At 41.5% G+C, this 12,331-nt stretch overlaps 1 protein-coding gene across 1 annotated transcript in view; it reads right to left on the bottom strand.

Annotated features, from left to right (window-relative positions):
- The window catches only part of VPS8 (VPS8 subunit of CORVET complex), a 2,052,516-nt gene that overhangs the window by 1,424,707 nt on the left and 615,478 nt on the right, over positions 1-12,331 (bottom strand). The window contains exon 22 of the mRNA XM_078680452.1: positions 8,907-8,996. Coding sequence (XP_078536578.1) covers positions 8,907-8,996 — 90 coding nt within the window. The remainder of the gene's footprint in view (positions 1-8,906; positions 8,997-12,331) is intronic.

Genomic DNA, 12,331 nt, shown 5'->3' with positions numbered 1-12,331 from the left:
CCTATGTAGGTGCCACCCATGCATGCGGACATCGGCTGCTTTCGTTCACCTTCCCCACTCGCAGATGCAGAGCCAAAATCAAATTTTTCTTGATCAGTGTTCAGATTCCCAGATTCTGGCTCACTGGACAGTTAGGAAGAAAGGGTTGGTGAGCAATCTGAAGTTAGATACAGTCTCTACCAAAAAAGACGTTACTGAAGAAAATTAACTTGTTGTTCTGATAGAGACTTATAACTGCAGATTCCTCACCTTAGAATAGATACCAGAGCAGTGCTTCCCAGTAGGTGGGTCTGTGAACTGGCTTAAATCAAAAAGTCCTGCACAACCGAACGGACAAAATGCACCTCACGCTGGACCTGGCTGTCCAGACAGTAGTGCTTTGTGAACGTATGGAGGGAAGCCAATGTAGAAGCCTCGCAGATTTCCAGAACAGCTACTCCAAGTTTCAATGCAGTAGTAGCAGCCTCGGCTCTAGTTGAATGAGCCTGCAAGCCTACCGCAGGCTGCTTCTTTGCCAGTGTATAGCAGATCCAGGAGAAATGGTTCTTTATGTAGAACTTCACCTTTCTTTGCTACCATAAACCTGATAAAGAGCTGATTGTTCACACAGTAGAACTGGGTTCAATTGATATAAAAACAAAGAGCCCTCTTTGGATCCAGGTGATTAAGGTGTTCCGACTCCTTGGAGGGGTGAGGCAGAGCGAAGAACTTAGGAAGGGTGATAGTTTGCCCAACTTGAAAAGGACTCACTACCTTAGGCAAAAAGGAGGCAGAAGTTCGAAGAACCAACTTGCCCACCTTCCGGGCCGATGTTATAGCCACCAAGATTTAAGTCTTAACAGAGAGCAACCTGATTAGACGGCCATGTATGGATTCAAAGGAAGAACACATATAAAAGTTTAAAATCAACTTCAAGTCCCAGTTGGGCATAACAAAAGCAGAGGAGGGAAACAAATGTTGAAGCTCTTAAAGGAAACAAATAACAACTGGTGATTTAAACAATGAAAGCTGGACTTGCAATGCAAAAAAGGCCAACACAGCCAACAGGCAAACTTTACCTGTACCCAAAGCAAGGAAATGGTGGGCTAAAGATGAAATAAAGAAAAAAACCTCAGACAACTAAGCATTAACCAGGACGACCTGTTTGGTCATGCACCAAGCTAGAAACTTGTCCCAATGGCAGGCGTACACAGATTTTATAGAGGAAAGGCTCTGCTGCCAGGACAACATGCACAACCTCTTGAGGAAGGTTAAAAGCACTCCACTGTTGCCACTCAATCTCCAAGCATGGGGGAAGAGACGTTGTGCCACCTCCAGATGGGACTGCCATTCGGATCCGCTACGCGTTGATGGCTGAGTTTGTACGCCACAGTGATCAAAGATCCAGGTGGGGAACCATAAGGAAAATCCCCTGGTGCTCCAGCCACATGCAGAAGTGAAGGGCTTCCCGGCAATGACCTGGTCCATGACCCCTTACCCCCTCCTTGTGCAGTACCACATGGCGGTTCTATAGTCTGAACACCTGAACAAGCCTCCTTTGAATGGATGGCAGGAAGGCTTTGAACGACAAGCATGTTGCGTGCCTCAAACAGGCTGATGTGGAGCAGAGCATCAGCTTCATACCAGAAACCTCTGAGCTCCATCTCTCCCAGATGAGGTCAACCACAGGTCAAGTCTCGGTACTCTAACTATCACTCCAGTTCGTTTGCAGTCTCCTCCGAAATCTGGTCTAGTCTACTTGATGTTGCTGCGACTGGGACTTCAGAATCCACTGTAGTGCCAGTATATGCCATCTGGTGTGCCTCCGAGTCAACGTCACGAAGATCCAGGAAGAGGCTAAAACTTTGGGATCATAGCTGGAATGTCTTAGACTTTTAGCTTCGGAGGATAGGCACAAAACCACACTGCATCTGAGAAGGAGTCAGGTGTGGCTTCAGCACGTTTATAGTGAACCTCAGTGATTTGAGGAGGTTTGCTGTAGTCTGCAAGTGGTTGACAACTGCCTGAGGCAAGCTCGCCCTCAGCAGCAGCCTCAACAACTGGCTGCTGAGGTCGAGCTTGCCTCAGGCAGTCGTTGAGGTAGGTAAATACTGGAACCCCTGAGCACCGCAGATGAGCTGCGACCACCGTCATGACCTTGGTGAACACTTAAGAAGCACTGGTGTGACCAAAAGGAAGCACAGCAAACTGAAAATGCCCTTGGCCCACTGTTAACCGCAGGTAATGTCTGTGGGTCCGCAGGACAGGGATGTGGAAATAAGCATCCTGCAGGTCCAATGATACCATCCAGTAACCAGGGCCGAGGGCAGACAAGACCCGAGTCAAAATGAGCATCCTGAATTTTGTACAGGAAGGTGTTCAGAGGGCACATTTACAGTATCAAAACATAGGTCTCTGTTCTTTTCCAGCACCAAGACGTGGGACTAGCAACCACGACCTACTTCTGATGTCAGCACCCTCTTTTAGGCCCCTTTGGCCTAAAAGATCGGCACTTTATGACGCAACAAGGGCAGATGGTCCTCTGTCAGCTGGTCCTGAGACAATGGCATGGATGACGGAGTATCCAGAAATCGTCTGCCATGATGGGTGCCACCCTTGCAGGAAGAGATGTATCCCTTCTCCAATAGGATTGTCATGAGCAGGGAAGGACACATCAAAAACCCTTGCATGAGTGGTGGGCTGCAATACACATGCCCATGTTGTACTCGTGTCCTAGAAAATCTTCTGTCTCGGCCATGAAGAGACTGGAATGACTGATGGGCTGGCTGTGTCTGTTCACTGTGTTGAAACCCTCGGCCAAATCTATGCAAAGGGCAAAACTGGGGAGCCGGTGAGTGCAGAGCGTTAGCGAGACCAATGGAAGAAGTTGTAGCCCTACTATCCTTAAAGCGCACCAAAGTTGAATCAACCTTTTCTACAAAAAGATGGGACCTGCCAAAGGGCATGTCCTTCAGGGTTGATTGCTCATCCCCTGAAAAACCAGGGGGGCATATCCAAGAATGTCGACTGATGGCAACACTGGTCACGATGGCTCAGCCCAACAAATCTGTGGTGTCCAGGCAACAATGTATATAACCCTTGGCTGTGTCCCAGCCGATTTGCATAGCCTCGGAAATTATAGCACAAACCTCAGTAAAAATTTGAGGCAAGCCGTGACTAAATGAATCCCATAAAGCATGGCTGTAACAACTAAGCAAACAAGTGGTTGAAGGGTATTGACTCCCATTCTGGCAGAGCAGTAGGGAACAAGTTAGGTTGCGCCACTAAACTCTCTGGGGTGGGGTGCTGAGAGAGGAAGGTTGGATCCCCTGATGCTGGCCGGAGACATCAAGCAATCTGGCTATTGATGAGGGTGCCTGAGTTTCTTGGTGCTCATCATACCACTTACACACTTAATATGACATTATCATAGGTGTCCTCATCAGAATCTGTGACAAAAAGATCATGGAGGAACTGTTCCTTGCTTGGGGGCAAGGGAACGTGTCAGAATTGGGCCAGATAGTGTCTGCACGGCGCCAGTTCGGTGTTGGGTAATGGCATCTGTTGGTCTACCAATGCTAGTAAAGTTGGCATCATCATCGGTGTTTCTCGTCATAGGGGATGGCTCCAGTAGTGGCATTGGTGCCAGGCTTGGCACAGATCTGGAAACGGATCCAAAGTGCCAAATGAAACCAGGAGAGGTCCCACTGACGGACTCCCAGTTGTGAGACCTTACAACTCCATGAGGCCTGCAGAGGAAGACCCTTGCACAAATAAATGCACCATGACCTCCTGAAACTCATGGAGTTGAGCACAAAAAAAGCAGGCTAGATCAGAGCAGAAAGTAGAACTAGCACAAGAGAATGGCTCCAGGAGTGTGTGCTGGAGGCGCAATAACCCCGCGCTTTCAGAGTGGACCTGTTTAGAATGCTTCTTCTTAGATTGACTAGAGGAGAGCAACCTTAACATTGAATTCTCTTGGGATACCTCGAACTTGAGAAAAAAAGAAGAAAAAAAGAAAGAAGCAAGCAAGGAAGGGCAGAAAGAAGAATGAACAGAAAAAAGGAAGGAAGGCAAAAAAGGAAGGAAAGAAAGAAGGCAAGAAAGAAAGAAGGCAAAAATAGAAGGAAAGAATGGAATGATAGAACTAAACAATTACAGAAAGAGGAAGGAAAGGAAGGGAAAGAGAAAGAAAAAGAAAAAGGAAAGAAAGAAAGAAAGAAAGAGGAAAGAAAGAAAGAAAGAGGAAGAAAGCAAGAATGAGTGGAAGAAAACAATGAAAGAAAGAAAAAAAGAAGAATGAAAACAATGAAAGAAAGAAGGAAAGGAAGGAAAGACAAGAAATTAAAAAAAAGAACGGTTGGAAAGAATGCAATTAAGAATGAGGGAAATAAACAAAGAAAGGAAAAAGGGAAGAAAGAACGAAGAAAAAAGAAAGTGAGAAAAGGAAAGAAAGAAATGGTGAGAGAAAGAAAGAAAAAGATGGAAGGAAAGAAGGAAAGTAAGGCAAAGAAAGAAGGAAGGAAAGAAAGCAAGAAAACAGAAAGGTAGGAAAGGAGGCAAGAAAGAAGGAATAAGAAAGGAAAGAATGAATGAATGAAGAAAAGAAGTACATTAGAAAAAGTGTTACTAATGTTGCAAATTAAACATGATAAAATCTGATTTTCTCCCTGGGAAAATTTATTAAAGAATCATTGGTGAAATGGAGTCCGGAATAAATGTATTCTAAAGAATTGTCCGTTTATGAATTCACATGTATAATATTGAAGCTATGGTTTGCTTACTGCATGCATAGCAAAAAGAGAATTCTCTTAATAGACAACAGTTGGAAATTAAAGCAATCTGTTACGCTGCATTCAGATAAACAAAGGACACTTGAAAACAAATTTATACCAGGATTGGCAGTAAACAGGAGCTGATACAGGGTGGAATGTGGCCTGGTAGAAAAATACTGCTTCTACCTTAGGCTCTAAACACAAACGCAAAAACAAAGTATTAATAAAGTAAAAACACAAACAATGGTACTGAAGGAAACTACCTTGTGTAGGGATGTGCTCATTGTGAAAGAGCAAAAAGAAATCCCTCAAAATGAAGTTAACCAGTGGATTCACGGAGAGACGCCAGCTTGGGAGGCGGGAGACAGTACGGATCAAGGTGCCACTCTGCTTTATATTCAGGAATAATGATGAGATTTACTGCCACTAAACATATGAGGTCCTGTTGAACAAATGGTTAATGTCCATACCAGGAATCTACACTGTCCTAATATGGTGAATTATGGCTTGCCTTTGACTTCAATACATTGAAAGACAAATGTATGCCCTGACCAAGTCCACATGTAGTAGACAAAACGCATTGGCTGTTCTGTGCGATTTCTATGAAAAATAAAGATTATCTTGGACATCCTAAGCAAAGAATGGACTTACTTTAAGTGGAATTTTGATTGTGAGGTGCACTTCACATTTATCTGTTGAACTTCTTTGATCCTTTGAGGTCACACCTTGGAAATAGCAGGAGTAGTGGATGTGCACGCAATGCTGTATTCTACAACATATACTTAGACATATTCTTTTTTGGGAGGGATAAGGAGGGAATGTGACTGCTTTATTGGCTCGCTTTTTCATTGTTAGCCATTTCCCCATGCTGCATGCTGTTGTGGGCGAGAGCTAAATGTGACTGACACAACAACAGGCCAATAGATGAAGAGAGGTGGCTTAAAGCCCCTATAATTAGGTATATTATACATATCGTTTAGTAAAATCAAAAGGTCTTGGCTAAAGCTGGACCTGAAAAGGTCTCTTTTTCATCATTTACCCTCCAAAGAGTCATTCTCATATGACCTTGAAGGTAAATCAGTGATTTCTCTGGAAAAAGTATTGATTGATGCTTTATTATCTTCTCTAGGTATTATCAGTTTCTCTTCACGTCATTACCGGTGGTCAGGAGGACTTTTCCCAGTCACAATGCAGTCTGGAAGATGGGGGCAACCATTTTTCCGTTTCAAACCTGATAGCAGAAAAAGGTAATCTAAGGTGGAGTCTGATGGCTGATGCATTTTTGGTTTTAGGAACAGGATCATGACTCACTGTCAAAATAAAAATAAAGTACTTCGAACAATTTTTTTTATTTCTGAGCTAACATTAGACGGCAGGATAATGCACAGCACAAAATTTACAACACATGGTGCAAAATTATTCCTCCATCTTCTGCTCAATGTGTCCTTTTTTTACTGAGGAAATTATGAAGTAACAAAAAGTCAGACTGTTCTTTTTGGTTGTCTTTTTGTAGTCAGTTTTCAATCCGCCCTTTCTAGTGAAACTAAGTGGGATATTATGGGGAAGTGCAGGGAAGTGGGGACACCTGCAGACCACAGATTTGGTACAAATCTGATTGCTGTTTCTTCAGTGCTGAGGAGCCTGCTGTACTTTAATTTTCAGTGGGCATTGGGTCTGTCTTATTTCACACAAGAATTCTCCCTTGGGTGTCACTGATTATTACCCTTCCTGGTATTTACTTATATTGTCTATTTCACTGATGCGTTGCATATATTATGAAAACCTTCACTCGGCTAAGATCTTCTGTGGTCACCAGCCGGCTAACTCACCATCCCTAATGTACTGACACAATACGTCAATGATTATTTCATGCCACCAGGTCCAAAAAGTCAGAAGTAGCCAAAGCATGTTTCTGGGACGTGGGTGGAACACTAGTTAGGCAAGATGAGGCTGTGATAAGTCACAACGAATTCCCTCTCAAGGGTCTCCCTTCTTATTTGGTTGACATACCAGTTTGGACAGGACATGCCCTAATAGTACAGGTTGGGAAAGAGATCTCACATATTTTCCCACTGGAGGTTCTAGCTACAGAATGCTAATCTTTAATCAACTGAAGAGGTAATTTCTGAAAAGTGAAACAATAATACGTTACCATTCAAATGCTATTCAATTTGTAATGTTTTGTTTCTGCTTACATGATTAATATTTGTTTCCTTGCGGATATGTAATCATCAACTTTCATGCAGACTAAAATTACTTAATTTATTGTTCCAACACCCACGCTCAAAAATGTTGGCTCCAACAGAATACTCATCCATTCTAACAGTGCTAAACACTTAGGTATAATGACTAGATGGATGGCAATTATAACAGTGCACACAAACTGTGCACTCAATTGATTGAGTGCAGACGTTACACAGCCAGCATGCACATTCTCTGTAGATAACCTACAGTATGTGCCTTTTATATCAAACAGTTGTATAAAACTGAATTACATATAATTAGATCTAATGTTAATACTGGGAAGTCGTACTAAATACTAATCTGGAGGCAAGTGGACAATGTAATGTAAATATGTAAATCAGTATTTTTTATTTGGCAACCATGTCTGCAGGACCTATGTGAATCAATACATGGGAATCTATGACAGATATCTGGCAAAATAGCTCATCATTTGTCTCTTTAAATGAAAAAACATTTGCCCTCTCTGATGGCCAACAATACATATAAAGTCAACTCTAAAAGGGCAGGAAAAGATTCAGTAGGCAACATCAAATGCTGTGTACATTTAGAACAACTGGCATTGAAAGCTACACATGAGTAAGCAAAAGGATAAGTAGATCCTGTTTTGGAGCTTTACCTTTGGAAATGATCAATTAAAGTTCAAGCTTGAGAACCATGGAGATGGATTTTTGCGGCAAATGGAACTAGAATCGTTGAATGAAATTACACAAGGAATAACATTTAGTGTTCGCTTCCGGAAGATCTCTAAATGTCTTCTGCATAATAAAATCTATAATTGCAGGAAATTGTGGCATTGGATGAAAAGAGGTATTTTTTTTTAATCAATGACTCTAGTGACAATCTATTTTAGGGAAATTGGTGATGATGAGAAAGAGATCAGGACCAGAGTTAGAAATGGATATCACCAAGGCTTGTGAACTTGCTTAATTCCCACACCCGCTCCTATTTTTTACTTGAGCATAAGCAAATGGTCAGTAATGGGAGGAGGAAAACGTCAGATTACACTGTTATAGGAAATTGAAAGCTAAACAATTCTCTGGTGCCATGCTTACATATGACAAAAACTGAATAAGAAGAATCTCACCTGCTATAGAGGGTATAAGGTCTACAAACAAATGATCATACACATGAAGGTGGGACCTTGTAAATGGTACCGAAGGCCATTGCTGGCTATGGTATCAGAAGTGTAAACAGGTCCATTGTAAACAACATTTTCTCTAAAATAACTTGTAACAAAGCTAACAGTTTTATGTATTTGTGCTACAGGGCACTGAATCACTATATCCTTCAATTGATGTTGGTTTAGGAAGCAATTTAGTCCCTTCAGTCCAAGTCAGACACAGGATGACCAGATTATGGTTTTGAAAGGAAATAACCAACCGTGTGCACAAGACAAATGGAGAACTGCCTGCTTAACAGTGAGAGTGACTTTAACATTTGTCGCAAAATGTACCAATTAAAAATTCTAGGCATGTAATAAGAAACAAGTATGCGGTTTATTTTCCTCTTAGTGCAGATAAACTGAACAAAGAAATTAGTCCACAAATGCTCTAGGCCAGAGGGCCTAGGACCCACATAGCCCACCAGAGAGGGAAGAAAAAATGCTTTGCAGTACGTGCATAATAAAGAGGCGAGGCAGGAACACAAAGTGTGGCTTGTGTATCGCTGGCCATAATTTTTTTTTCATAGAAGAAATAAAGGGGTTAAGCACAACTTGGCACTAATAGTGCTCACAGTCATGAATGGTCTTTAATTGACGTCAGTGCCTACAATCATGAATGGTCCTTAATTGACGTCAGTGTCACATAATCACTTTGAGATCGAAATTTAATGTTCCACAACTACATACTAAAAGTTGCAAATGGCAATAAATGGTTATGACATTCCAACCAAGTCTAACGTTCCTACCTCCATTGGGCTGATAAAGTCATTCATTCCACTGTTGTACACATAGATCATAGCATCATACAAATGGTTCTCCCAGCACATGAGGACAATCTATACCAAAAAGAGGAAAAAACATTATATAAAATATACACTTATCTGATCCCAAGCATATTGTTGTTGGACATAGGAACCTAAAATTGCATTTACAATGTACCATAAAAAGCCATTTAAATGTACTGGAGCATTGTCTGACTAGTTTTCTCTCATTAACAGAATATGCTTTTAATCTCTGTGTAATTTACAAAGGAGTGTTACTCTCCTTTGATAAATTATGAGAATAACAACGTTTTATGTGTGGGTAGCACCATATTCAAACACCAAAGACTGGGCCAAATGATACATAAACCAGAGATCAAAGTAGCATGAGCTATTCACAATTAGCTGTAGTATTATATCCTAAGGCTCCTATTTTTTTTCCAGTTTGTGCCTCTGCACAGTGCACTTTAGGCTTCTTGCATTTCCTAATAGAACGGACAGAAGCTCGAGCTATTGCATGGTCAGACTCAGGATACAGCTTATGTGTCTGTGTGCTATTCAACATTCCCTTAAGTAGTCCTTTTACCAATTGTGTGAGAAATCACGAAGAAATGTACAGAATGGACCACAAAAGAGGGAAAGGAATGTGTTATCCCAGAGCTATGCACTGTCTCCTTTTCTCCCTCAGTGAAGACCTATGATGTGGTCAAAGATGCCCATCCTCTTGCAACTCAAGAGTTTTCCCCTGCTTCAAGCATGGAGATGTTCTCGCTATGGTAGTGGTGGTGGTGGAGGGATAGAATTGGGGTGGGGGGATAAAGAGTGCAGACTTAAATAAAGGATATGTGTAAAAATACCATTACGAAAATAATTGAAAACAACTGTCAAGCTAAAAAAGAATTCTGAAAATATAAGAAACTATAGAAAACATATTTATGACAAAACAGAGAACAGTGGGGCTGATTCACAAACAAGTGCAAAAGTGCAGGTGGAGGTCTACGAGTCCGCTTAAAAGTACGTTTACACTTTTTTGCTATTGACCAAAGAGGTGTAACAATATGTCTGAAAAACCATGTCAGACGTAGATTTCCAGGCGTGCTACTGCACCTGTCCTGTGGCTTTTGTTTAAGACGGCCTCTCCCCTTTCTAAGGAATCGTGCAGAGTACACCATTCAGCTCAGTGGGAAGGGCAGTCTAATGTGCACCATCATAATATTCTATTTTTCTTCATGGGGAAAAAACATTTCAACGTGGAGAAAGCTGTTCACGTCAACCCCACAAAATCCGGGGTGATTTGGTCCCTTTCTCATTCTCGGAGGAACATTTCTGCGCATTTTCATGGAGGAAGACTTCAGATTTCAGTTAAATGAACATGTTTATGGGTATTGGAACCCCGGCATGTTCCATCCACTTCCCCCCTTTTGTGTAAGATTTACTACCGCACACTTCACTGCCTTGTGGCACTGCTAACACCATGAAGAAGATTTACAATTGTTTCCCAAACAAAATGAAGGGTTCCACTCTCTTCTCCCTCTGGCACACCCCAATATCTACAGTAGATGGACATTTTTGTTAAGGAACTTAGCCTTTAACTTTCCAACAGATCGAGGTCTACAAGTTTCTTAAACTTAATTCACCCTGTGGAAGACCATAACACCCCATTCAGCATGCTGTCTCAAAATCCTGACTGTATTAGCCTAGAAGGGTAATATAGAACGATACCCCCCCAAAAAATAAGTACATTCAAGAAAACAATTATCAATCAAGCCTTTTCCCCCCAGACAGTATTTGGGAACAAATCTGGAACTCAATTTTCTCCCACAAAAGTTCTCCTTTGTCCTACAGTGTAAATCTTGGCCCTTATACAAGTGCTTTTGAACTCCTAGGAGACCGCACAAACTAGGTTTAATTGACATGGACCAATGTTGGCACTGCTCAGAATCTGCCGGTGATTTAGATCACCTAGTGTATCATGGCAAAACAATACAACCATATTGGAATAGTGTCCAGCAGATGTTAAATAATATCTTTTATACTAACCTCGCTCTTAATCATGCCATAATTACACTGGGCCTCTATGTAACCTCTCCACTTCTGGGCCTTAGTATTTGGGATCTAAGACTCTTAGACCTATTGTTAACTATTGCTGCCACAACCATCCAAGTAGACTGGAAAAATAACTCTCACCACACATGGTAGGTCTGGGTCTGTTGTATTAAAAGTACAGACAACAATCCACATACCCATAGCTTTAGTGCAAATTCATCCAAAGCACCATGGAACAAGGTAGACCCACCCAAAAAAAATGAAGCTTTCGTAAACTTCTGACATGTGGCCTCATCCTGCCCAACCCCCATTTTTATTCCCAAGTCTGTCCCCTCTACGTTCTACTCTCTCTGCCTCTTTCTATCTTTGCTTATACTACTGATACTCCTACAACATATCTAATAAAATATGAATTTATCTGGTATAAAACACTGCATAAACATGAAAGTTTATCTAAGAAACAATGATGATGCATCAAAAACTGCCTTTTTGACCATGTACTGTTTTCTTTATAAACTTTAAAAAACATATACTGAAATAAAAAGATATCGCGCAGTACTGCTCTCTTCAGGTGATGCAATGCTTGCTGTGCTGCACCACTTCTCTGAACATATACCCCATAATTACCGATTTACACAAAAAAGTAGCAAATTTGCAACCCATAGAAATAATCACTGAATGGGTGCAAATGTACAACTTTTTGGAATTCACAAACGTTGCCAGTAGCAGGGTTGGAAAGTTACACCAATTTCTGGTTAAACGACATACTGCTGTGAATCGAACACCCAAGAGATAATAGGATGAATGTTTGCAAATAGTCTAACCAGTGACAATCCCTCTGGGTAGCATTTCAAACCACTGTTTTTTACCCACTGTGCCATACTAGAAAGATTGCCTGATTTAGGATTTATCAGATAGAGTAAAGGCAGACCGGGTGGCAGAGGACTTTACTGCCTTTACTCTACCCGTCAAAGGTAGAGATGCTCCTCGGGCTGGTTGAGCCCTCGGTTCAGAATACACTCTTTTCAAAAAGAGAAACTCTGTTCTTATTGTAGATTAATCTGTACAAGGGTACACATTCTGGACATGAACACCTTTCTACTTTCTTGCTTGACATCGCTGATGCAAGAAACCAGGGCACTACTCACTGTCAGGGTTGTTTTTAATGTAAAAATATTGGGAAAATGCCTCAGTCGTCCTCCAGGATCATGCTTCTGAAAGCTTGCGGTAGTTGTAAAGACTTATTCTAGAAGTGACCCAGTACTATGTCCAACTACTCTGTTTGTATTCATTAAGGTGAGTCACCACAGTTCCATCTTGTCAGTATCCAGTTGGTGAGTGGTTCACATGTAAAACTAGTAATG

Source organism: Lissotriton helveticus, chromosome 3_1, assembly GCF_964261635.1.
Source record: "Lissotriton helveticus chromosome 3_1, aLisHel1.1, whole genome shotgun sequence".
Classification (NCBI taxonomy): Eukaryota; Metazoa; Chordata; class Amphibia; order Caudata; family Salamandridae; genus Lissotriton; species Lissotriton helveticus.
The sequence above is the reverse complement of the archived record's forward strand: the minus strand, read 5'-3'. Positions and strand labels throughout refer to the sequence as shown.